General features: G+C 41.1%; 4 protein-coding genes across 10 annotated transcripts in view; 3 read left to right on the forward strand and 1 right to left on the reverse strand.

Moving 5' to 3' along the window:
- Positions 1-1,715: 1,715 nt before the first annotated feature.
- Positions 1,716-26,057, reverse strand: part of LOC6504307 — a 45,653-nt gene continuing 21,311 nt past the window's right edge. For 5 of the 6 annotated variants that reach the window (XM_032455471.2, XM_032455468.2, XM_032455467.2 and 2 more), the window contains exons 4-6: positions 7,759-8,099; positions 7,236-7,701; positions 1,716-5,732 (exon numbers count right to left, since the gene is read on the reverse strand). In XM_032455471.2, the coding sequence (XP_032311362.1) occupies positions 3,544-5,732; positions 7,236-7,701; positions 7,759-8,099 (2,996 nt within the window). In that variant the 3' untranslated portion in view covers positions 1,716-3,543. Of the gene's footprint in view, positions 5,733-7,235; positions 7,702-7,758; positions 8,100-10,309; positions 10,798-26,057 lie in introns of all 6 variants that reach the window. The other variant, XM_032455466.2, reaches the window with a different exon arrangement.
- Positions 21,700-23,052, forward strand: LOC6505947. The gene is made up of 2 exons (XM_001965017.4): positions 21,700-22,787; positions 22,861-23,052. Exons 1-2 carry the CDS (start codon positions 22,407-22,409, stop codon positions 23,020-23,022), a joined length of 543 nt encoding a protein of 180 aa, XP_001965053.1. The 5' UTR covers positions 21,700-22,406; the 3' UTR covers positions 23,023-23,052.
- Positions 23,273-24,131, forward strand: LOC6502763. The gene is made up of 2 exons (XM_001965018.3): positions 23,273-23,694; positions 23,750-24,131. The coding sequence occupies exons 1-2, from the start codon at positions 23,305-23,307 to the stop codon at positions 23,903-23,905; spliced, it is 546 nt and encodes a 181-aa protein (XP_001965054.1). The 5' UTR covers positions 23,273-23,304; the 3' UTR covers positions 23,906-24,131.
- On the forward strand, positions 24,182-25,935 carry LOC6502764. Of its 2 annotated transcripts, XR_006507491.1 has the most exons (3): positions 24,182-24,715; positions 24,778-25,564; positions 25,626-25,935. XR_006507491.1 is itself a non-coding variant. In XM_001965019.3 (2 exons), the coding sequence occupies exons 1-2, from the start codon at positions 24,326-24,328 to the stop codon at positions 24,934-24,936; spliced, it is 549 nt and encodes a 182-aa protein (XP_001965055.1). In that variant the 5' UTR covers positions 24,182-24,325; the 3' UTR covers positions 24,937-25,650. The 2 variants fall into 2 exon arrangements, 1 of the variants encoding a protein (XP_001965055.1); XM_001965019.3 differs by having other exon boundaries at positions 24,778-25,650.

Genomic DNA, 26,057 nt, shown 5'->3' on the forward strand with positions numbered 1-26,057 from the left:
AAATTTGAAAATGTATTGTTTCAGTTTATTTCATTTGTTCCGGCTTAAACATTTTATCCAAAGAGTTCTGTGTGAGTTGGTTATTTTCTTTTTATCTAATTAAATTTAAGTACAACGTGAAATATAAATTTGTATGCTAGAGTTCATTGGGTGGCCTCAGTTTAGAGTTAAAGTTAATCCGTTGAAATGAGCTGCCTTTGCTGAGGTCAGTAAGCTGCTGTAAAGCAGAGACTTTTCGATTTACTCTCATACCCATATGGTATTCACTATGGTCAGCACTTATTGTTAGAAAGAGATCTACTATAACAATAATTATATATCAGTTTTTCTTATATGGTATGTGTATTTCCGTGTATGTTTTCCGTGTGTGTCTAAGCGTGTACCCAATACCAATACCAATACCAATACCAAACTTTTCTTTAGATTTCGATTCGTTTCAATTTAGTTGTCTGCTTATCAATTCAGTCATGCCGAGCTCAGAGCAGGGCTCTTCTAAAATATCGATCAGCGATCAGTTCCCAAAGTCATAATCTTTATTCGTGAATACCTGAAGTTGGGTCATTGTTTCATTTTTGGATCTCTAAAAGTGCTACAAGGTTATATTGTATTTTTTAATTATTTTGAATAGATAGTTATATTATTTATTTAAGTATCTATATTTTCTGTGTGTGTGTGTGTGTTTGTTTGTGGGCTCTACTACGGTTTGACATTGAGTTCTAATTGATTAATCATCTGTGAAATTCTAAGGATTAACATAGACACCAAAAAACATGAGTAACTAGTTGGCTGTTTTAAGATTCTCCGTCTTTTACAATCATCCGTTTAAATTCATTTTGAAATTTTGTATTCCATCAAAGGCCTGAACGGGCGGCATCTTGGGGACTGGATGAGATCCATTCCCATTTCAGTATTATCTTATGTTTGTTCTGCCTGACAATGTGCGATCATTATTTATTTCCGCTTTCTGACGAAAGATTTTCGTATATTATAAGCTACTAAAATTAAAACAAGTGACATCTTTGTGGTTAATTAAATTTAAAATTTCATTTTCGCATATCTAACATATACTTTTTTATTCTGCCAATGGCAAGTTCCAAACTGACCTTTAATTTGAATTTTCACATTGTTTTCTGTTACACATTTGTATCACACCAATATTTATGCTGGCGGGTAGTTGCTCGTTAAGTAATCTTTTCATTAATCCTGCTACCGTCATACAAAATACAAAAGTCTTTAGGGGAAAGATAGATGGATGTTTTGTGTCAACATACGAGTATTATCACCCTTGCGCTTCAGCGAAGCCTGTCTTACATGTCTACCAACTATGAAATGCATTGTAGCCGCGCCAGTGGGTACTCCTAGTACCCAATACATACAATATGCCGGGGGCTGGTCTCTAAATATGTACAAAACATCAATATTCAGATAGTAAGTACCCTCGTTACTTAGCTACTATCACACACACTGACCGAACCTGTTGCTCTCGCATTGTTGCATTGTCAGAGAGGTTTTACAACTAGTATCATAGCTATTTTGTGAGTATTGCTTCAGTTTTATACAGGGTTTCTGGTTAATCTATAGCGTATTCCTTAGCGTACTTATTCAATTCTTTTTCCAAAACTGATTGCCGTTGGGGGGGAGGATCAAGATCAAGATCAAGATCATGCTCAAGATCTAGATCGAGGGATAGATCAAGTTGAAATAAAAAGCAAAAGTCCGTTTCAAATCAAATATTATTTTCTGTATTGATTACAATAACAAACGAAATAAAATAAAAATCATAAATTCATGCTAAATATTTATTTAAGTAGTACCCAATTGAAAGTGTATATATTGAAGAATCCTCCGGGCAACCGAAGTCGATTCGATACAAAGTAAAAGTTCGGCATGTCGATTGAAAATTATGCGTATTCGCCATCAAATTAAGACTAGAAACAACTGGATCTTAATGACTAAAAAACTCTACTTTGAGACTGCATTTATATATGGCTCGAGACGGCTCGATATATGTATAGTTTCCTACGAATATTTTATTGGTATTATAATCCATTATGTGTGTTATTTGGGGGGAAAGCACTCCACTCCACTCCACTGCAAAATGGCTGGCTTGTGGACTTTCAGCGACGCGGACGAACAGACACGTTAAAATATTTACAATGTGTTGTGGATGTGGACATGCCCGCACTTTAATGTAATCGGTTTGTTTGCTCAACTTAGAATTGCCGGGCGGGTACAACAAACAACTGAAGTGAACCCAACAAAACCAAGTCAATGGGTTGTGTTTTTCCAAAAAAGGACGACAAATGACGAGAGATCGTGTAAAAGTTTGGCATACTGCCCTAAAAGATGATGCTATGTTACAAATATACAGTATATATATGCATATAAAGATGTATATCGCTTATGATTTGATTTGACTTGTTGATTGCCTACGAGCTAATAATACCTTAGGTTTGCACTAAGATTTCCAAATCGTAATCGTATCTATAAGTAAGTATATATGTGTGTATAAGTATAGCTATTCTAATATATATATAATGTATACAATTGTATAATATTGCAATTTCCAAATGTTTCAGTTTAATTATGTATTGGTTTTGTATTGTTTTTGGGTCAGGGGACTGGTGGTGCAATAGATCCACCTAAATATAGTAGATTATGTACAATACAAATTGCTTGTCTTCACTTGGTTAATATTACAATTTCAGTTGTCATTTCTAGGGGTTTTTCGTCGCCCACTGGGACGTCTCCATTTACAACGCCGTTTCATATCTTAACTCTACGCACTACAAGTATATATGTTCGAATTAATAATGTTATTACAGAGATTTGTAATTCCGTTTATGGGTCTAAGCGTTTGTTAACCAGATTCAAATTCTCTTCGAGTTACTCATAAAGTTGTGTTTGGTAGATTTTTTTCTCCGAAATGAAATAGAAAATAGTTGTCTCTACATTTGTGTCTGCGTTTGTGCTTTAGCGCCACATGATATATCATAAATTGTATTTGAATTGTTAAACATTTCGCCAAGCTCCAGTAGGTCAAGGTCGAAGGGCCCAGGATCTTAAACACTTTCTGCTTAAAATTACAAACATAAATTCATTTCATTTTCGTGTCGGCAACTGCTCGCTCAGTGTAATGTTTAGTAAGACTAGCCACGAATTTCTAACTAGATCTAGTCCCGCTTAGGGGAATATTATGTATTTTTCTCTTCTTTCCTTAGTTGTCTAGAATTTAGACTCTATATGAAACTAAATGGTCGAATGCATAACGCAATCAAACTATGATGTATACTTGTTCCTAAATTTTCGACTGCTATCGACACACTTCCTAAAATAATTGTTATACTGCTTTGGCCAAGTGACAGCAGATTGAAAAAAAAAAGTAAAATTAAGAATACATTTTTGTTTTAGAAACAACTGACAAAAAAAGGTCTTTGCGCTGACTTCCATTCAGATCCTCCTAGCTCGCCCTTCGACCGATGACAATACTTAAAACAGGCCCTTGGCACCGGCTAACTTACGTCGCCGAAATCACATGAGTCATCATTTGAGCGTATTGTATATGTTATCCTCCCCGGCCAGCTCCACAGTGGTGATGTGGGCAGCGTGCCTCTCGCCCAGCGGCTCCTCCCCCAGGTACACGGTGTGGTAGCTAATAGCGCTGTTCTTTCCCGCCGCTGCTCCGTTCACCTCGATGCGGCTGACGGACTGGGGTCCGCTGGCCGGATACTTGAGAGATGCGTAGTCGCCGTCGTCGTCCAGCACATGGGTCAGTTGCGTGGCACCCGAGAACGTGTCGACGGTGTGCGAAGGACATATCTCCGCGTAGATGTTCTCCTTCGTGTAGTCCACGGCGTTGACAGGCCTAGCGGCTGCCTCCGATCGCAGGCATCCATCGCCAGAGATCACCAACGAGTCGCGTACACTCGAATAGGGCAAGTCGTCCTCCCCCAGATAAAAGGACGAAGCCACGGGGGTCTGATAGCTCAAACCACCTGCCAAGAGGCAGACTCCGCCTGCTGCTCGACGCCCAGTCACCGGCTGCTTGGCCTGCGACTGCTGCTGGGCCTTGAGCTCCATCAGATGGCGCTTCTCCTTTTCCGCTTCGTGAAGCTGCAGTTTCTGCGGCAACGAGAAGTGACGCAGCTGGTGCAGGCTGGAGGACGACTTGCTGTACTGACGAGTCTTCACGTGGAACTCGTTGTAGAGCTTCTCCGTAATGAAGGACTGCGGCGGCGGCGTCTGATTCTCCACATCCTCCAGCTCAGTGCCCGCCTCGCTGATAGCATCCGAGTGATTATGGCTCGCCAGCAGATCGGGACGCGGCTTGCGCTGCCCGTTCAACAGTTCAATGTCCTGCAAGGACATCGATTTTTGCAGCAAAGTATCCAGCGACTTGGGCTCCATGGTAGTCAGGGTCGTGGTCTCGGTGTCCGACGCTCCAGTGCTGTTTAGCGAGACACCGTCCTGGTCTGGCTGCTCCGGATCTGCTCCAAATCGCTCCTGCAACAGCTTTGACATGTCGGTGTACCGCTCCATGCTCATCCGCTTCGCCTGCTCGTCGAGGTCCAGATCGGTGGCCACTTTCTCCGTGGCCGGTAGCTGCTGCTGGTGGTGCTTTCCGAACCACTTCTTCTTCGTAGACTGGAACACCTTCATGCGGTCCGAGATGCGATTGATGCCGGTGTCGGAATGAGCGGCAGCTGCCGCCGCTGTAGCCGCAGCCTCCTTGGCTTCCATGTTCTCCAGATCCGTTTTGCTCAGAAAGATGATGGAGTCCTCCTTCTCGTGAGCAGCTGCCATGCTGCTCTTCTCGCGCCTCAGAATTTTGGGCAGATGCAGCGGTTTCAGGATTCGCAAGCCCTCTCGGCTCTTGCTGCCCGAGCGCTCGGAACGCTGGATCAACTCGATCTCCACCAGCTTCAAGAACTGGTCGCAGTTGAACTGGCAAAACTTGAGCATGTTCTGGACATTCGTGTTGGCCAGCATCCGCTGCTCGGAATCAAAGCCCAGGTAGCTCTTGACCAGCTGCATGTCCCGGCTGGGATAGAACTTCCTCAGCTGCAATGGTGTCTGGTTGTCGATGTCCTCGATGGAGCAGCCCACCACCACGTCCTCCTTGCTCACTTGACTGACGCACAACTGCTCGGGAATGTCGGAGCCGCCGGGTCCAGAGATGTAGCGCAGAGTCAGCGGCAACTGCTTGGCCGCCGCCACCAGTGCACCCAACCGGTGAACGCACTCGGGATTCAGTTTGCGCTGCGATTCACCCAGCTTTTGCAGTAGCTGTGGAATGCCCGGCTCGATTTCGTAAAACTTGCCCTTGGTGGACAGGGGCACGTACATAACCTGCCGATTTTCGTTCAGCAGCTGGGCATATCGATTCTTCTCCTTCTCCCGGCCCATGTAGCCCCCCGACTTGGACACATTCACGTTTCCGTGCTGCGACATGTGAATCTGGCCCGGCTCCTGCTTGCCGTCCTCGAACACGGCCAGCAGCCGAAACACCTGACCGCCCCGGGCGGTCGTCTTCACATATTGGGGACGACCCTTGGCCACTGGCAGGCATCCCTCGTGGGTGGGGCTGCTGGCGCTGCTGGGCGATGATTCCGTGAATGCCGGCATGTTGTCCACCGACATGAACTTGTAAACACGTTCGCGTACCAGTTGCATCAAGGATCCGTACTGGGTGGCCGTCGGCATGCCCTTTTCGTTCAGCATCGAAAAGTAACCTAGAAATGGAAGAGTATTAGTCACTTGATCGAAAAACTATATTCGAAGATGCGCAAAATATTCAAAAGCCAAATTCTATTTCGGGGCTGGTCCCAGTTTTGTTTAAAAATCAATAAAAGCAAATATTTTCAAAATTCATAAATAACGACACATATTCGGGTGCAAATCTTTTGTTTGTTCCCCAAAATCCTAAATTCATTTCTCGACAGCTGACAGCTTTTCACCGAACGAGTACATAGTATATGTACCACTGCCCCCCAATTGAAACAAGTCCAAAAACAAGGGAAAATAAAGTGAATTCCAATAACGATTCCAATTAAAAAAAAAAAAAAAAGAATTAAAACATCGAATAGAGTGTGGATGTACGAACTCATAAACCAATTTGCGCCAACGAGTGTTAAATAATGAAAACACTGCAAATCAACGGACTAATTCAATCAATTGCACTGCGAATAATTGAGTTAACGCAGGGAGGAGACTCCAGGTCCAGGTCCAGGTCCAATATGGAGGAGCAAATTGAATCTCTTCTCTCGGGCGGGCCAGTCGGGGGGTACTGCAAGTTTAATGAATCAAGTGCTGTGCAGGGGGGCGAGATCCGCAGATTGCATAATATTTGCACACATTGGTTTACTTTGCGCCTCGCCAAAATGCCTGTGAAAAGTCACATGCCGCGGCGCGTTGAAACAATGGCTGACCGCAATGCGGGGGGGTGGGGGCTGGGACCTGGGAGTAGTCAGTAGTGGGTGGGTGAAGAAGTCATCAGCCCACCGAATAAACCACCGGATTGCATAATGGCTGATGAGCAATAGTTGCGATTACTTTTCATTGTTGAAGTGTGACTGTGTCACGCAAGTGGCTAGGTCCATACATATATATGCCATATAGAGTCAACTAATAGACCCTCGGTAACCCCTGGAGTTTGCCTGGATGAGTCACCAACTGGGGCTGGACCATGTAATCGGGCACAAGCATGTGTTGAAATGCATTCGTCATGAGAACCCTCGACCAAACTGCTGTCTGGCTGGATTATGTAAATGGGGACTGCGACTTTAATCCACCGTGATCGTGTCAAATTGTTCAGAGGGCTCTTTAGCCGCCCGACTTCACCCCAAGCTACTGCCCATCAGCGGTAATCAGTGGGCTGTTTAAGTTCATTTGCTGCGAGCGATAAATTAACCTTCGCCAATGGAATGACAACTTGTTCGGGCCCGCCCTCGCCCTCGGACCGACAGTGCCGACTTGTAATTAGTAATGGCCGGCGGCAGGTGAAGCACCTCGTCGGGAAAATTCCTCTCTGATCTCAGCTACCTCCCTGGCGGATTTAATTACTCGCCACATTGTTGAGTAATTAAATAAACATTTCAATGAATAATTGAACCAGATACAATCAGGTTTCAATGAAATAACTACTCTCGAGTAACTATCGCTTAATCTAACTATAATTATTAATATATCAACTATCACTATATCGAAACTCCCCCGCATTGGTCACCAAATCTCACCCGGAAACTCCTGCGGTATGAGCACACTCTTCTTGCGCTGCGACGCCTGCGACTTGGCGTTGTGTCCATGGTAGATGTTCCGCTGCCGCACCTGCCTGTACAGCAGAAAGAGCTCGTCGTGGCCGGGTGGTGTGCCTCCACCGTTGCTGCTGCTGCTGTGTCTGGTGCTGTGCATTTTCTGGCCGGGAGCAAAGCCAGGGCCAGTTCCGGTTCCAGTTCCGGAGGCACTTCCCCCGCTGGACGATGAATGGGTGCCGGTGCCGGTGTCTGTGTTGCCACTGGAAGTGGTGGTGCCCGCCGGCTTTGTTCCTGTGGACGAGCTGCTCGAGGCGGCCGTGGAGGAGCCGTGCGACGAACTGGACTGCAGGGTTTCGTTGGAGCTCTTGCTGGCCAGCAAGATGCGCACGACACGGGGCAGAGAGTGCCGCTCGAGGAATACATCGGCGGGTAAAGCTTCCTGCTGCGACTGCAAGGGAATTGTTATGATTATTATGTCTTTTTTGGGATTACCTCGGAAGCTTACCTCGCTGCTGCCCTTGGAGGCCTTGCTGTCGCCGGTAGAGTAGTCTCCGCTACCGTTCAGGCCGCCTTTGAAGCCGGAATATCCGCCGCCGCCGCCTCCAGTCCCGCCAGCACTAGCGCCTGATCCCAAGCCCCCGTAGCAGCTGCTGTTGGCAAAGTTGCGCAGGCGTCGTGCCAGCCGCTGGTTCTCGATCTCGTTGCGGCGGGCCAGACGGGCGTTCTCGAACTCCGCCACCGAGAACATGTTGGAGCTGGTGTCGTGGGAGTTGAAGCGCCGCAGCTTGGCCTTGCGCGCCCCAGCCGCCAGGTGGTGGCCGTGATGGGCGCCCGCCGGAGCTCCACCTGCAAGTAAGCACAAGAAACGAGGAGTAGCACATTGTGCATCAGTGAGGTAATCGCATAAATATAAACTTGCACATGTGAGTGTCTAATTGCCGAGATCTTGTCTGCAGTGGGAAAACCAACCCACACACTCTCGTATCAACTTCTGCCATCGGACAAGGCATGTATGTATGTACATACATCTAAATCCCCTCCCCTTTTTGGCGAATTTTGGCGAGTTGGTGGTTGGCAGTTGGCGGTTGGCGTGACGCAACGGAAGACAAGTGGTTCAAAACTGTTGCTAAGCGCAGCTAATTTTCAGTCAACGGTCAGCGATTCGATGACACACAGTGGGCGAATACCGCCGCAAAGCGTAACCGCCAAATTACCAAGAATTTCCGCAATAGAAATGAATGGCGAAAGATCCCCTCTACTCGGCCTGAACTGAATATAAAATTGGGAAATCTTTCCATGTTTCTTTTTATTTGGATTAAAATAGCTTCTCTTCAAGATCTTAGAGTGTGTTTGGAAATCCAAAAAGTGTCTGGATATTTCGCAACAATTGCCAAGAAAATTGGGGGGGGGAAGAATATTTTGGAATATTTGGCCGAACCAGTTCTAAGCTTAAAAGTCGCAATAAAAGGAGATGACCGATAACCGTGCCACTAATCGGCGACTATTAATCAATATTTGCCGCCACTACCACAGCATTTAATGAATTCGTATTGAAATGTAGTGTTTGCCAGCTAATTGATACTCAATCGCGGCTATTGACGTAGTTATACGGTTCATAAATTGCACAACCGCATTAAAAATAACCGCAAGTCGCAGCTAATCATCTCTAAGCTCTAAACACTAAGCCTTTCCAAATTTAATACAAAAAAAAAAAAAAAAAAAAATTTTGTAAGCGTTCTTATCAGCCGCTCTTCAGATCCCAGCCTTAAAATCACATCCATCACCAATTATGTCATTATCAGCGGCGCTTTATTGTCGATTATAGAGTTGCTTAATACTTCCGCTTTTCGGATTCCATAGCAACAGGACCTGCCTTCCAGGAAGAAGCCCTGGAGCGGGGTCTATGACTCCACTCTATTGGAGGCAAATGGCATTGAAGGCACAACAGATCGGATCGGATATCGCATCGGATATAATAAAAGCGTCAACAACTGGAAGCGATTAACGCGAACAGCTATTTTTTCCCGCTAGACACAAAACAAAAAAAAAAAATAATAATAATAATAATAAAATAAAGATAACACCTCCATGGACACCAATTGTCTGTCGCAACACTCGCCCGCTTTATTTTTATTATTTATTTTCGGTTTAGAATCGAATGAGTGAGTGAACTTGAAGCGGTGCAATTAAAAAGAGATATCGGCATTTTTTTTGATTGCTCATTGTTCGATAGGTGCCCATGGTAGGGGCCGATTTGGATCGGAGGCGCATTACTCACTTTAATTGCGCACATTTGGCTTAATTTTTTGCCCCATTCACACTCACACACACATATGTATGTATGCATGTACATACAATTAATAAAGACCCGTACAGATGCAGCAGGAGCCTGAAATCGCAGCATAACACCCGGGGAGGAGCTAAAACGTTTTGTGAAATTGCGCTTATCGTTTGTGAAATATCAATTGGGGGAGACCGCTAGCCAGAGAGAGATGGATAGAGTGGGACAGGGACAGGGGCAGGGGTGGGGGACTGTGTCATCGTCACGTTTCGTGAGAAATTACGCGAAGAGACAACAATAACAACAACAACCACTAACTAATGGAAATAAGCTTCTATGACGAAGATTTATGCTAATTTCTAAAATATTTAAGTCACATATTTTAAACAGAATTGGCAATAAAAATATTCAACATTTTTCAATAAAATGATAAGCTTATTACTAATACTTTTTTCTTTGGAATTTTCAGATTATTGTGAAATAAATAACGGGAATTTTTCACTGAAAACTGTATTTTTTTTTTATTTGATTCTCTTCAAATCCTTTTTTCTATTTTCGCAAGCTTCTGCTGAAAGTGACTGTACCCTTTCCAAGGGTGCTGAGAAAAAAAAAAAAAAAAACAAAAAGCTAACGTCAATGAGCAAACAAAAACTCTCTCGTTCGCCCGCTCTCCCCCCCTATCACTTCTCTCGTACGCTAGCTTGTTTGGAGCGCGTGCCTGGCCTAGCGTACGACCTCTTCCTCCCATTCTTCGTTCCTCTCCCACTGTGCTTACCGTTACATGCAGCTGCCGTTGCAGCTGGGACGCTGTTGCTGGGTGCTGTTGTTGCTGTTGCTGCTCCACCTCCTCCTCCCCCGCTTGGGGAGTTTGAATGCCCCACCGTAGTAGTCGTCACTGCTGCTGCTGCAGATGCTGATGCTGTTGTAGTAAGTGTTGATGCTGCGGCCGCCACTGCGGCTGCCATGTGGGGCCTACTCCTGTCCAGCCAATTGGCCAGCTGCCTTTGGCGCTCGAACTCAATGTTGGTGCCCTGCATTCGGGACAGCTTGAAGGTCTCGTTCATAATCACAATCAATCAAAGCCAAAAAATTTGCAGGCAACTGCAACTGGCAACGGGAAACGGGCGACGCGTCGCCGCGAGTCCGACGAGTTGCGTTTAGCTGTTCCAACTGCCGTGCGCGCCCGAGCGTCTCGCGACGTCAATTTTCAACGCCGGAATGAGCGGAGGGTTGCAGCGCCCGTGCCGATGATCGCTGCTGCTGCTGTAACGAGAGTACCAGAGAGAGAGAAAAAAAGCGTTGAGAGTGGAGAATGGAGAGTGGCGAGCGAGTGGGAAGCGTTTACATAAGTTGGAGAATTTGTCGGAGCTTAAGCCGACACCTGGGCACTCTCACATTTATCGGCTGTCCGATATCGTTAGTGCAATATTTTTATTTGCGTATCCATTACCCAATTAGTTATCGATTTTTTATAGAGCTTTAGTAATTGTGGGGTACTAGAGGAATTCCTATACTGTCATTACTTATTAAAAGGTATATTTGGCCAACTTTTGTTCCCCAACCATATGCAATGTTGAACATTTTGGTTCAAAAGCAACAGGTTGAAGATTTATTTTTGATAAAAATGTGCTTTTTTAACATGAAACACAGAGTTTAATGTTGTTTTCTTTTTAATATAACGTTAAAAAAATTAGTTTTTATATGAAGTAAATTGTTCTTAAAATTACTGTAATTCTAATGCAATATTAAAAAAAATTGATATAATTTTAATGATAATATTTAACCCTTTTTAAACTAAGCTTTCACTTTAATATTCCATTTTATTATTTTGACAAATTAGGCAATAAAATAGAATAGCAATAGAAAAGTGATTAATGTTAAGAATTTTATATATTTTTTTTTTGGTTTAAAACTTATTTTTCATGTTTCAAACAGCATGAAATTTTAGAAAATTTATAGTAGGCTTTAAAAAAATAATAGAATTTAAAGACTGTAAGTTGCAATATGCCCCACCATGTCAAGGGTTAAGCTTGTGACTTAAAGGTTCTGGGGATAAATAAGCTTCAAACTTTATAAAGAAATCATTATACCCCGAAGGCGAAGGTGTAACAACAACAATGGCGAAAAGTGCAAAAGCGAAATGTGTAAAAAAGATGTTGAGCTTTACAAAAAAAAAAAGACCCAGTGGCAGAGCAATTGAGACTTGATTGTTGCTCGTGACAGAGTGTGTGTGCGTCAGCTGTGCGTGTGTTGTGCATAAATTAAAATTGCTCAGCGCAACGATGACGACGTTATCAGAAAGGCAAACGTGCGGCTCTCTCTCTCTCTCTCTCTCTGTCTGTCTCACCCGTTCGGTCGTTCGTTCGTTCGTTGGCTTATTCAATGTCGCCGCACCTTTTCAGTTGTTGCCCCCCCACCACCCACCACCCACATCCCCACTTCCCCTGCCACACCCCCCTTTTTAAAAAGTATAGAAAGCAAAGCAGAGCCAGTACGTCTGGCAGTGGCAGCAAAAACGACAAGCTCGCGCGTCATCTTCAAACGTTATGCGACAACGTAATCGCCGCGATTGTTAGAAGGAGCGAAATAGTGGGTGGGGATGAGGTCGAGTGACGGCGGGTGGCAGCCGGGCGGTGGGTGGGTGGGTAGCGGGCGACAACGTATTCACTCACACATCGCACTTATTGTTCTGCACGCTTTCGGTTTTGGTTTTTGGCTTTGTTTTTACTTTTTTGTTTGCTATTTTGTTTTCGTTTCTCTGTCGGGCTTTTTATGCGCCTTCCCAGGAAAGAGTATCATAACTTTGTCATAATGTTGGCACACCATTCGAGCGACGGCGGCAAATGCCAGAAGGCAGCCAGCCAAAAACCTAAAAAAAAAATGTTGCAAATGTTGGGGCATGTGCTTCCACTTGAAAAAAAATTAGTATCCAAAAAAAGTTTATTATAAATTCTATTTCTATCTATTTTATTACATTTTATTTCGTTTCTTTAAAGTTTTCTAAATTTTTTTTTGTAAAAAAAAAATAAATATACATTCTTTTTAGTGTATTTACATACGTACTTCTGGCACATGTACATATATACATATAATGTACATATGCCACAGTTTTTTGATCAGCGTGACGAGGCATAACCAACGATCTATGTACATACAATGTACCATTTTGCGGGGTTGCTATGCCAAGCATTTCTATTGAAACTATCAAAAATTAAGTTGAACGATCTGCAAAATGCTCAGCATATGTACATTGTACATATAAACATAGTATATATGTATGTACATATGTAGACATTCATGTGCCCTATATAATTACTAATAGTCGGAAGCAGATGTGCACATGCTATAAAATAAGAGTGCACATCGTTTCCCCTTTTCGAGCCCTTAGAGAGCTAGAGCTAATAGTTCTTTATAGAGGAAACTGGATTTTAAAGCTTTTTAAAGTGTATTCAGTTATCGAATTTCCAGCGGATTAATTGGCTTATCCAGCTCTCAAATAACAACTGAATGCATTTAGAGACGACCTTGAATCCATCTTATCTACAAACTGAAATAAAATCCTAACTGCTGTTTGAAACTGATCCGAAAAATTATGTTTTTACGACTCTTACGAATATTTTAATATTATTTTAATGTTTGTAAAAAAGGGGTTATTAAGTAAAATCTGAATTCTATGCGCTATTAAGATTTTTATCTAAAAAATTCTAGACCCATAGATATAATTTTCCACTTTCAGAACATTCACAAGATAGTTGTTAGTTCTTTTTAAAGTCAACTAGGTTTTAAAAACTTTTCAAAGAGTATTAAGCTTTCCATTTTTCAGCTGAATGATCTCCAATAACAACTGAATGCATTTAGAGATGACCTTGAAGGTAATAGTTTCTGTTCCAAACTCATCCAAACAACAGATTTTTAAAGATTCTAATCGGAATAATGTTCCAAAAGATAAAATTCCGGCCAAAAAGGGTCTAATTAGTTATTACATATTTGTGATTTAGTAAAATCCGTATTCGGTTCGCTATTAAGATAGAGCCTAGAATTTAGAGATCACTATAGATTACTATATAATAATATGTATGATTTAGAGAATACAATAGATTACTGACTATAGTAATCTCTACTGACTATGGTAATATCTAAATTCTACCCTCAATTATATTATTATTCACTTTCAAAATCTTCACAAGATAGCTATGAGTTCTTTTTAGAGACAACTAGATTTCAAAAGCACTTCAAAGAGTATTCGATGATCGAATTTCCTGGTGAAAAATCCGTTCTCTATTAAAAACTGATTGCATTTAGAGGCGACCTTGAATGCATCTTATCGACAAACTGAAATAAAATCATAATGGCTGTTAGAAACTGATCGAAAAAATTGGCTTTTTAAGAATCTCATTAGATTTAAGTTTCAAACTCAAACATTAGCATGCAAAAAAAGATCTGATTAACTGAAATTAGTGTTCAGTGCGCTATTAAGATTATTATCTCTAAACTCTAAAAAATAATATATTTTTCCATCCCTTTCAAAACACTCACATACATAGCTATTAGTTTTTTATTGAGACAACTGGATTACAAAAGCATTTAAAAGTGTATCCAGTCATCGAATTTCCAGCAAAAGAATTCTTTCTTCAAAAACAACTGCAAGCATTTAGTTTCGACCTTGAATGTAATAATTTCTGTTCGAAACTCATCCGAAAAAAGTGGTTTATAGTTTCCGATTAGACCAGAGTTTCAGAAGCATAAATTAAAATGCAAAAAATAATTTCTGATTAGGTGTGATTAAGTGAAATCCGTATTCGGTGCGCCATTAAGATTTCTATCTCCAGATTCTAGACCCTTACACATTCCTCGGCTGGCGATCGTTTGTTCGTGTCATCTGATTCGTGGGTTCAACTAATAAACAATAATCGTAGGCAATTTCGCTTGGACGACGCGTCGTCACAGAGGCCGACGGAGAAGCCGCCTCAGCCGCAGGTGTTTCCCCAAGGGGTGGGCCGGCAACTAGGCAACTAGGGTGGCGGGGCCACTCCAGAGGCGCAGGGGCCTATTATGGGCCATTGTCTATCTAGTTTTTGTATAATTCATTTCTATGCGTAGCTGTCGGGCTGTCAGCTGTCGCCGCTCTTTTGATGAATCACAGACCTGCCCAACGGCGGAGAGACCCAGCTAAAAATACACGCGAACTGAAAATGCAAAATTCATGGCCGTTCTCCACAGCTGTGTTTTTTTTTTTTTAGTTTTTTTCCAATCCGTTCATCGTCAGAATGACGGTTCGCCGGGTCGTCGCATGGAATGCGGTGAAGGCGCTCCTTCGACGGCGATACCAAATGAGCAATTGCCCGGCTAGTTGGGGGCTTAGTGGTGATGGAGCGCGGCGGTGTTCCCAAAAGCCGCTTCGGTTACGCAAATATTGGGAATCCGTTGCCGGGTAACGAGCAACGTCCCATGTGGTCCCACCTCCTCCGCCTCCGCCGCCGCCCATTCCCGCCCAGTTGACAGGCGACATAGTTCGGCCATTTTGCCAATAGGGCTTTGTCGGGTCAAAGCCATAGGTTAACGCTATAACGTGTTTCCACAAGGGGCTAAAAAGCTACAAAGAAAGCACCTGAATCTGGAAATTAGCAACATCATTTGTCGCATTATTCAGGTAATTTGGCAATTAGTGCAGTTCTGCGAATTAAATTAATATAATCTCGGCGATTTGGTTAACTTTGTTCATTACTATTATGACTAAAATAATATTCCAAATAAACTAGTGTGCTAGTCTAGGGTTAAACCTTAAATTCCTTTGAATTCGATGACCCCCCCGGCGGGTCTGTGTGACAAAATTAACATATGTCACCATAGATGCCACCAGGCAGGCAATCGTTATAGCCTTAAGCTTCTTAAGACGTGGCTCTGTCTTGGCAGCAGTATAGGACTTACCAGACTTACCCCTCGGGCAAAGAAGCTGGAAGGCGATACCTCACACCACCTGACAACTGACCACCAATACCAGACTCAGTCCAAGTCCCAGTGCCAGTGCCATTCCCGCCCAGACCTGACCAGACCCGATGTTGCCGCATTCATGTGCAACTAATCGACGTGTGCTGGTTTATTGGTTTCAGCTTTCCGTCTCTCGAGTGCGGTGGCAATTACGTCGCTTCTGCATTTCGAATTTCGCATTTTGCATTTTGTATTCGATGATGTGGTCAGAGCTCTATGGGCTATGGGCTATGTGCTCTATGGCGCGAACCGAGCCGTCCAAAGTGCCCTGGCCCAGCTTGGCGATGCGGTCTCCCAAAGCCGTTAGCCAAAAGCGGCCTGGCAGCCAGGGGGATCACAGCATGTGGTCACTCGCCGGTTCTGACACAAGAATATACAATGTGCTCTTAACTTTGCATGTTTATAGTCTGTACCTCCACTAAACGACCAACAATTATTTATCAAACAAGTGGCAAAGAGAATAACAATGGGCGAGAATGAAAATCAGCAGTCGAGGAGCAGCTTGAGCTCGAGGAGGAATACTGCTCTGGAATTGATTATGGAGTCGGACGAGCCTGGCGAGGAGGGAATGATTCCAACGATTACATCGGAATCATGATGATTGCAAATGAGAAAGGGAATGCCGGGGAGGAAGTGAAAGAATCAAATGCAATTTGCAAAATGTGTCTCAAAGAGGAAGTCGGGGAAGCGACAATAAGAGGAAACTAAGCGTTAGTTAGGGACGTTCAGAAGATTATTGGTAGATGAGAGAGCTCGTGCTGGGGTTTATTGATCAAACGGAGACCTTATATAAAGAGGTCTGTCTCAGGGCCAAACTAGATGGAAGTTCTGGGGAATGAGGTGATATAGTCGTCATATTACAGCCTGCACAATTTTATTATATCTTTAAGTTTTTGTACTTCAACCGATGCACTCTGCTGCCAGCAAATGGTGATAACGTTTATTTATAGAACAAAAAAATATATATGTATACTTAATAAGCAGAGGTTTTTGTAGATATAACAAGTACTTTATTAAATATAAGTCATACCCTTTTCTTTATCACTTCAAACAAAATTATACAGTCGATAAGAAAGGGTGAGGTTTCATTTTTTTCTTCTAGCAGAAAGCCAGAAGTAAGAACTTTAGTTTTTAAATTCTCTATTGGCGTCCGATGTCTGAACGAAAGAGCAACGTTAAATAAATCAAGAACTTTTAATACGAAATTGATGAAAGCGCTTGAGTAATGTGAAAATTTACAGCTTGGCTGAGCCACTGAGTGGTGCCGCCTCCCTCCCAGCAGACCCGGCAGATGGAGCTCTAGAGTCCGGGAGTCGGAAACTATGTACACACTGGCATGTAGTCTTAGTTCTTCTCTTTTTTGCGCTGTCTATTATATTTTTGGGAGTTTTATGTTAATGCTTTATAGCCCTGGCCACGCCTCGCCTTCAAGTTAAAGTTCGTTTCGGGGGTAAAGCCCCGAACTTTTATGCGTCTGCTGTGGTGAGTGGCGGCCTCCAAAGGGAGGAGGGAGGAGGGAGGAGATGGGGCGGGAGCCACATCAGCAGCTGCTTCTGGCCCAGAACTGTGCTAACTGTTTGCTGATATCTGGCACTGCGATTTATTAACAGTTAGCCAAAGCCTCACTACCTTCAACTACTACAATTATTGTAGTTCTTCTTCTTGGTGCCCCCGTGGCTTTGCTCATCGTTTTAGTTGTTGTTGTTGTTGCTACTTTGCTGTTGCATTTGGAAGCAAGCCGAAAATTTATTGCCTGCAGCCACATGATGAATGATTTTGATAATAATATTTTGTTATTGCTTTTTTTGCCTTGGGCGAATTTTTCTTATGCCCCCAATTTTTCTCCGATTTTTTTTTAGTTCTTCTGCTTTGGCTTTATTTTATTTTTTTTTTTTTTTGCCGTTGCAGCAACTTTTAGCTGCGTTTTGTTGCCAAAAAATTGAAGTCACCATGGAGCCGGGGCCAAAAAGACCTTGCCACAAAAAGCCCTTAACTTCGTGGCATGAACGGTTGACTGTGTGGGCGGTGGGGCAGCGGATAGGACAGTGGGTTGGCGGTTGGGCGGATGGTTGGGGTGTGCGTTTTTCGAAGTTGCCTCCTGCTGCGGCGACCGTCTCTAAACTAAAACATTCGACCAACTGACGAAAACATAAACCAAAAGTAATAAACTAAAGGTCTTCAAGAAAAGCTCATTTGTCTTGAAGAAGTTTTTGCTTTGGTTGGTGCGGCAACTTGCTGTCTTTCTTAAATTTCGTACACAACTAAAAATGCATTTTACAAAATATGTGATAAACATATTTAAAAGGCATATTTAAAAGCATATTTAAAAGGCATTTTAACACAGCTGTTTAATTTAAGAGGAAACTTTTAGCAAAAAAAAAATGGTGCTATTTAGAATACATGATTATATGAATAATTTTCTTTTCTAAATATGTATTTGATATGAATATATGTGAATAAAATATATAAACTGTTTAATCATATTTAAAATGCATTTTAGCCTAGCTGTTTTCATTTATGGGGTTTTTTTGGGTTTCATAAAATCAAAAAATATGTTTTTCCGTCTTCCTATGAGTTCTAAAAGATCTCTTTCCTGAACTCCATTCAAAATTGTACATATGTCCATCCAAGTAATATTTTCTGGGGATAAAGTAAAAAGAATCGGAGCTCCTAAGTGTAGCTCCATTTTTAGTCACTTAAAGCTTTAAAGCATTTTTCAAAAAAACTGTTTTAATTTTTAATTTCTTGAAAATACTCTTCAAATTTTGATGATAATTTAGGTCTTGATGAAGTTAAAATCTTAAGGAATTGAACGTGAAAAGCATTTTAAAAGTGTAATCTTATGAAATTAAAAAAATAAATTTGTATGTTTCGAAAATGAAACTCATGTAACTCTTAAACAAAAAAATATAAAAGTGGTTTATGAGTAGTTAATTGGAAATAACAGTTTGAAATTGAGGGTTTCAGTTCAAAGAAAATTGGTAAGCAGATTTTCAAGCCATGCATTTAAATTTTATTTGAAAAGTCTGGGTACAAAGCCCCCAAAAAAAAAACCAAATTATTAGCCAAAGAAAACTTAACTTTCCTGTGACCTTGGTGGTGAGCAAAAAACACAGAAGACACATTTCGGGGTACGCAAAATAAAATCCATTGTCAGTTGTTGGAAAACTAATCCCAAAATAAGAGGGAGAGTGTGTGATAGTAGACAAAAGACAGCATCAATGCCGACACGTTAAAGCTTCGCTCGCTGCGACTGAATTTTTTGACAAATTTATGATGATGGAATTTTAAGTGATTTTTAACGAGTGTTTCCAGACAAGAAGACACGGGGGATTTTCGTAAAGGGACAGTACCATATAGTACTGCCATACTATACTACTCATGAAGCAGCTGCAATATTTGGAGTCTCAGTTACAGAATAATAGAACTCTGTGGAAAACAATTACTCAAATAAATATGGTAAAGGGTTGGCTGCTCCTCTGTGTTGCTGCAAATGAGCGGAAAATGGTCGGAAATGTTTAACAAAGTTCCGTCTCTCGAACAGGTCGAAAAAGCTGTTCAAAGCACCCAGGCTTCTTCGTTGTTTCCACTCCCATTTGGACTGGCAATCCCCAGTGCAGCAGCAGCAGCAGCCGCCGCCCACCAAATGCGTAATTTGTTGATGGCAGCACCTGTGCATTCGACTGGAAAATTTATTGATTGCCCGAATAGGCCCAGCCATCGTTCAGTGCTTTGCAGTGAAGCAGGCCTCGATATAGACACTGGAAACCGGTGGGCTATTTCGGGGCTATGGCTTATATAAAGCTCCGACACAAGTCGGAGATGCTATATAACCAATTTAGCACGTTTAGGTGCGGTTATTTACGCTACCCAGGGTGATGTGCAACATTTTTAGATTTTCACAGCTTTTCGAGTGTCAATTAAGTAGAAAGGGTTTATTGGGCTTAACGTGGTCTAGGCAGCTTAACTGACTAATAAAAACTTTTCATTTCCCTCGAAAATAAATCATTTGAAACTGGGTAGCAAAGAGAGGGGCCATGGCACCTGTTAAATTGAAACGAAATGTCCACACGCACTCACTTAAATTTAATTACACAGTTTGGTAATTTAGCATAGCCATTAATTACTATCCTGGGCAGTCACTCACACACTGAACCTAGTGGCCAGCCAATAGCTTGGAATTGCAACCGCACCTTCGATAAAGAAAACCGCAATGTCTAATATCGAATTCTCGATATCTTGGCTCCGGTGTCTGTATTTCGCGTGGGTTCGCTACTTCGGTTCGGTGGGCGTATGGGTGCGTGCATGTGATTGACATGAATTCTCATTGAATTATTAATTATGTAATGCGAAACCAATCGACTACAATTTGCATACGAAATGAGCCTCACACGCTCTCAAAGGCTAATTAAGGTCCGGCAACCACACACACACACTATGCCTTATATAAGCCATATGTACTACCAGAGGCATGAATGAAAATTGCACAAATTTGCATAATATATTGCATATATGTATACAAGTGGCTAGTTATTTAAAATGCAAAAGCAACAAAGTTTTCAGTCCAGTTACCAAGTACACGTGGTCCTATTTTTCAACCAGGATCGGTTGTGTTAATGGCGTTCGAAACAAATTGGTCACTTAAGGAAATCGCTGGCATATGAAAATGGGAAAATTAGATTGTTTTCTTCGTCAGGAAAACAGCTTGATGTGACAATCTTTTTAGCCCACACCGATCAGGCAATAATAAGTATTATTCCGATTTAAATATGACAATTATATTGGTGTTTATTTACGTAGAAACTAGGATTCTTGGAGTAGTATTTTGGAAAAGGTTACAATTCTAAACTTTTCCAAAGATTAATTTGAATCTGTAAAACAAATTTCAGCCAAATCGGATGATTTTATGAGGAGTTATATTCCGATTTCCATTTAGAGGCTTCAGAGGCTCCAAAGCACCCAAAAGTATGCAACAAAAGCAAGATAAGAGTAGCGGGTATCATATAATTGAGAGCCTTAGCTGCCCTTTCAAAGTTACTACCAAAACAGTGCATACCCGCACTTGTTTAAGTTGTTTGTTGATCTTTTGGTATGAGTATTTTGTTTCTTTTAATTAAAACTTGTAAATTTACACAAATAATTAATTCATTTCATAAATAAAGCCTTTTGATTACACGTTATGTTTGCGAAACTCCTTGCAAAAAAATACAACAAAAAACTACTGTGCCAATAGTGTTTGTGTTTGTGTTTCTGGCGTTTTATGCAAAAACTTGAACACGTTTTCGATTGAAAGCCCTGACTCAGGAATCCATAAAAGCCGGCTACCCAAAATACACTACACACACCTACACCTGCCACCAGGAGGCAGGGACAAAAAATAAAGATTGAAGCCCGGCAAATGTTTACATAATATGGACCGCACAGCTCCATTCGCAGACGAGTCGAGACTCTCCAGATCCCAGACGGTAGGTGTGATGTTTGAACTGCACTCGACTGGGCCGGTCGCCGGTCGCCTTTGCGTTGCGTTACGACGTTGCGTTGCGTTTTGTTGTTGCATTGCTTTACTTTACTATACTTTCCGTTCCGTACCGTTCCTTTACTTAACTCCACTCCGGTGCGCATTGCCTTTCTGTTTTACGGCCACTGTTTTTACTTCAGTCGGTAGCCAGGCAGCCGTCTACAGCGCCGCACCTCATCTCCATCTCCATCATCATCATCATCATCAGTCTCATCCTCATCTGAATCCTCATCTTCATCCCATTTTCATATCCATCCAATCCTGGGCGGTGCAGATTGTGGCCAGAGTTGGGTTGGAGCGGCGGCGTTGGTGTTATTAACATTTCTGTTGACATCCTTTGGGTCGCGTTCGGTGCACTGAGTAAGGCAGGATATAAGCGGGCATATTGGTGGTCCGGATATCTGACAGATGTACGATTTTTACCACGATATATGTATATTCTGATTCTGATTTAATGATTTTATGATTTTTTGCGGCAAGTTACATTTTACTACTACTTGTCTTTGATAAGTGATTTCCAATCTATAAATGTCACTATTTTTATTGAGCCTAAAATTTAGACTCTAAATCGAAATTACATTAAAAATGCGAACAGAATTTTATTCAAGGTAATCAATAAATAATTTTTAAAATATTGTAATGGCTAAATAATGGTTATAGTTTTATTTTTATTTAATTGTTCCATCTCGTAAAAAATAATTAGCTAACTTTAGAAAACCTTCGACCCTCACCTAGTTTTAACATTTTAACAAAATATGTATTTTGGTGTTCTAAATTGAACAAATTAGTCGAAATTTAATAAAATATCGTTTTCTTAACACAAAATATTAAGTTCCTTTCGCAGTTTTATCCATTAATAGTGCTTCCTATCACTTTTAAGATGAATATATTACAAAAATACTTCAATATTATGCAAGTTATACTAAGTAATAAGATCGTCGCATAGTCTATAACCAAATAAGTCCCTTTGCCGTATTTTCTCTTTTTACTTTCTTTTTATTCCTTTTATTTTACATTTTGTCGTATATTCGCGCACATGTGTACGTACTTAGCCGCCTTCTCAACTCAATCTTTCCAAACGTGAAACATTTTCATTTTACTTTTGTGTGCAAGTATACACTTTTTTTTACGTTTTTGAAAGCGACTCAAAGACCCAAAAAAAAGGGGAAAAAACTTACGAAAAAAATTATTCATGTATGTATGAATAACGTATTGTTGACATATTGAGAGATTGTGGCAATTTAGACCAGACGACACCATTTAAAAAGCCATTAGGGCTCACGCCGCCGCCTCATAATTGTCGGCGCAACGGAATCCCGCATTAGTAGTTGGCCCGTAGTCCGTAGCCAAGTTAACCGTCTTCCAAATGACTCGGCTCAAGTTGAAACTTTTCGTGCTCAGTTTTTTGGTCGAAAGCTGTATCTGTCCTCAAGTCGTTAAGTTGGATCGGTTCACATTCGATCCCGACGATCCTAGCTTGTTTGTGTCCGAGAGTGCTATTCTCGATCAGGACTTCAACCGGAGCTACATATCGGGGCATGTGGTGCTGACTCGGGAACTGAATGACCTTATGATTACATCCTCAATGGACATCATCAGGTCCCATCGCCCGGAAATGCGACTGTACAAGGTTACTTTGAATTTCTGCTCCATCCTAAACAACGCCTACAAGAATAAGTTCGTCAAGACACTCTATCATAGCTTTGCGGCATTTCTGAACACCAGACCCAAGTGCCCTCTTAAGGCGGTGAGTAAAAATCCCTATGCCTTAGCATACATTTCGGAGCAAAAAATTAGATCATATTGATATTTTATTCTAGAACTTCAACTATTCGTTTGAACGTGCCTACGTTGATGAGAGGCTTATCCCCAGTCTTATACCGGACTGCACTTATCGGTTGAAGATGAGTTTTCAACTAAAATCCAAGCAATTGGCTCACATGCAACTAGACGGGCGATACATGTCCAAAAGCGGACCTTAATGATATGACATTACTTGTATAAGAAAATAAATCCAGTTGTCCAGCCATCTAATCGTAATAAATAATAAAATAAGGATTTCTATAAGGAAAGCTTTAAATGACATTGCGGTTGACTGACCCATCACTGTTTGGATTGAAATATAAACAGAAAATTGAAAATTGTCTATGATTAGGCAATATCAGTGGCGTCCATCTTGAACGGAATGATTACAGGCGAATCGAAACGATTATAATGGACAGTCATCGTATAATTTAAGCAGTATTATAATATAGGCTCTAGCCATGAACACTTTGTGTTTGGTCTGGGGCTTGTATGTCCTCATGGACGTGTCTCTTGGCGACGAGAGGAAGTTCCGAATTTACTTTGAAGAATTTACGATCAAGTACAAGGACCCGGACCTCTTTGAAAAGATAGAATCTACTCTTTCGCAAAGAGACAATCGGAGTTTTGTCAACGCCGAGATGATACTCACTCGGAATGTCACGGATGTGGGTGTTCATACGTCTATGGATTTTTGGAAGCCCAACAGCCACCAGAAGAAAAAGATGTACGATATCAAGGTGGATCTCTGTCCTATCCTTAGAAGTGTTCAAAACAACAAGTTTTTCAATCTCTACATAAAAAGTTTCAACAGGCATGTTAACTTTAATCTCGCCTGCCCGCTTAAATCAGTGAGTTATGCACGTTTTTAAATTTTTGCAGTTTTTAAACCATTTTTTACTACAGAATCATAGCTACAAATTATTGGACTGGTATATGGATGAAATGGATTTGCCTCATTTCACTCCCATTGGAGTATTTCGGACTGTAACTGAATATTTTACAATGAAAAAAATGGTTATAAGCATTGTGACAAAAGGACAATGTATCTCAAAGGTCTAGAGAAGCTACTGTGGAATTTGTATGTAATTTTCGTTTGTGAAGTTAAAAAATAAATATTTGGAACATGGAACATCTATTATTAGTCCCCGATTTGGTTCAATGATTAGATTAATGTTGCGAAATCATCTGGAGCTGGTCAGTCAACAATTTGCACCTAATTGACCTAAAAATTATTTACTGTACTGATCGAAACTTAAACTATCTGGAACTTGTTTGGGATTAAAATTGATCTACGTACGGATCTACGGTTTAGCAGCTAACCACGAACTATAAATTGATATTTTGATGATAGTGATTAACCGCCGTGTCTTCCCATTGCTTTAATTCTCTAATTATGTTTATGGATCAATGGTAAAAATGGTATGTACTAAAATCAGGGCGATGTCGTACTGATCCAGCATTATTACGGGAGCATTAGCCATGACTACTTTGTTATGGATATTGTGGTTTTTCACAATCAACCAAATAACGTCTTCCGAACGGAGTTTTCGCGTAAAACTCACCGAGTTCTCAGTCAAATATAAGGACACGAGCGTTGTTAGGAACGCGGGCTTTCGAATTACTGAATTGAATAATCGGAGTTATGTGAACGGAGAGCTGTCATTCAAGAGTGACGTTCCCGAAATTGACATGCGAACCACCATGGACTTTTGGAAGCATAATAATACCAAAAGAAAATTTAAGTTATATGATGTTCGGGTAGACGCTTGTCTTTTTCTCAGAACAGTTCATCGCAATAGTTTATTTAACATTTACGTAAAAAGCTTTAAAAAACACACAAACGCCAATCTGGTTTGTCCTCTGAAGAAGGTAAGGAGCAATAGATCCTATTAGATCCTATATAGTAGCTTTTAACTTTTAATTTCTTCAAGAATTTCAACTACACTCTGAACAATTGGTTTATGGAAGAAAATGATTTACCGGTCTTTATTCCACTCGGTACATTTCGGACCATATCCGAGTACTTTCTTCTAAAACGAAAGCTGGGCTTACGGATTGAAACCTATGGCCAAATATATCCCTATCCTTAGATTAAAAATGGAAGAGTTTAGAAAATTAAAATATTATTGAATATCGAAACATACATACATACTTGATTGGAGGGAAATTAGAAAGGTTAATATACGTCGAGGTAATTCTATAGTCAATTCGAACCGTATAATTGTTTTCCAATTGATTTTTAAGTGATTTTTAAGAGGAAATAAATAATGAATGTCTACCGAAATGACTTATTTGGCTCGGTTGATATTTGGGTAGAACATTTAAACTTGAGTTTCAGCCATGAAGACTTGGTTCTGGATCGGTGCGATTGTTTATCTCGATTCCTTGAGCTACGCCCATCGCAATTTTGGAATAATTATCGATGAGGTTAGCGTCAAAGTGTTTAATACGGTTCTACTGAAACAGTTCGATTGCCAGACTTATGCAATAAATAACCGGAGCTACGTTGATTGTCAAATACTTTTGAATAGAACAATCGAAAAATTTAACGTTCGTATCTCTTTGGATTTTTCGAAATCGAACGGGCCAGATATGAAACTATACGATGTCCACTTGGAGGCATGCTCCTTTGTTACAACTCTGCACCAAACGAAGGTTTTAAATACTTTTTCAAAATACATAAAGGAATATTCAAATTTGGAGTGTCCGTTGAAAGCGGTAAGTTTCAATATCTCTTGATTGTTTATGGTTTGAATAATAATTTTTGTTTTTGTTTCAGAATTTTCCTTACAAACTGGAGAAATATAACTTAAACGAACAAGATTTCCCATCATTTGTTCCCATTGGGTCATTTCGCTCCCTAATCCAATTCTATGTAAACCAAAGCGATGTAGCAGCCAGAGTCAAGAGTCGTGGCAGAGTAGTTCCGCGGCATTAAGATCTGCTATCTTCGGGGTTTTTAAATAAATCGTGTAAATGTTTAGCCTGAGTAATTACTTAATTGCTTCATCAGACAATTTAACAGATATCAGAATTCGATTCATTTTCGATTAGTTTATTTTTGTTTTCTAAATATATCGTTGATGTCTCATTCAGTCGAGTTTTAGAAAGCCATTACAATGAACGTTACGAGGCTGGCAGTCTTTCTATTCGTGCTTTTTGTGGGGATCAATATTTCAAAAACCGCCAAACCAAAGGTTAGATACATTTC

This window comes from Drosophila ananassae, chromosome 3R (genome assembly GCF_017639315.1).
Source record: "Drosophila ananassae strain 14024-0371.13 chromosome 3R, ASM1763931v2, whole genome shotgun sequence".
Classification (NCBI taxonomy): Eukaryota; Metazoa; Arthropoda; class Insecta; order Diptera; family Drosophilidae; genus Drosophila; species Drosophila ananassae.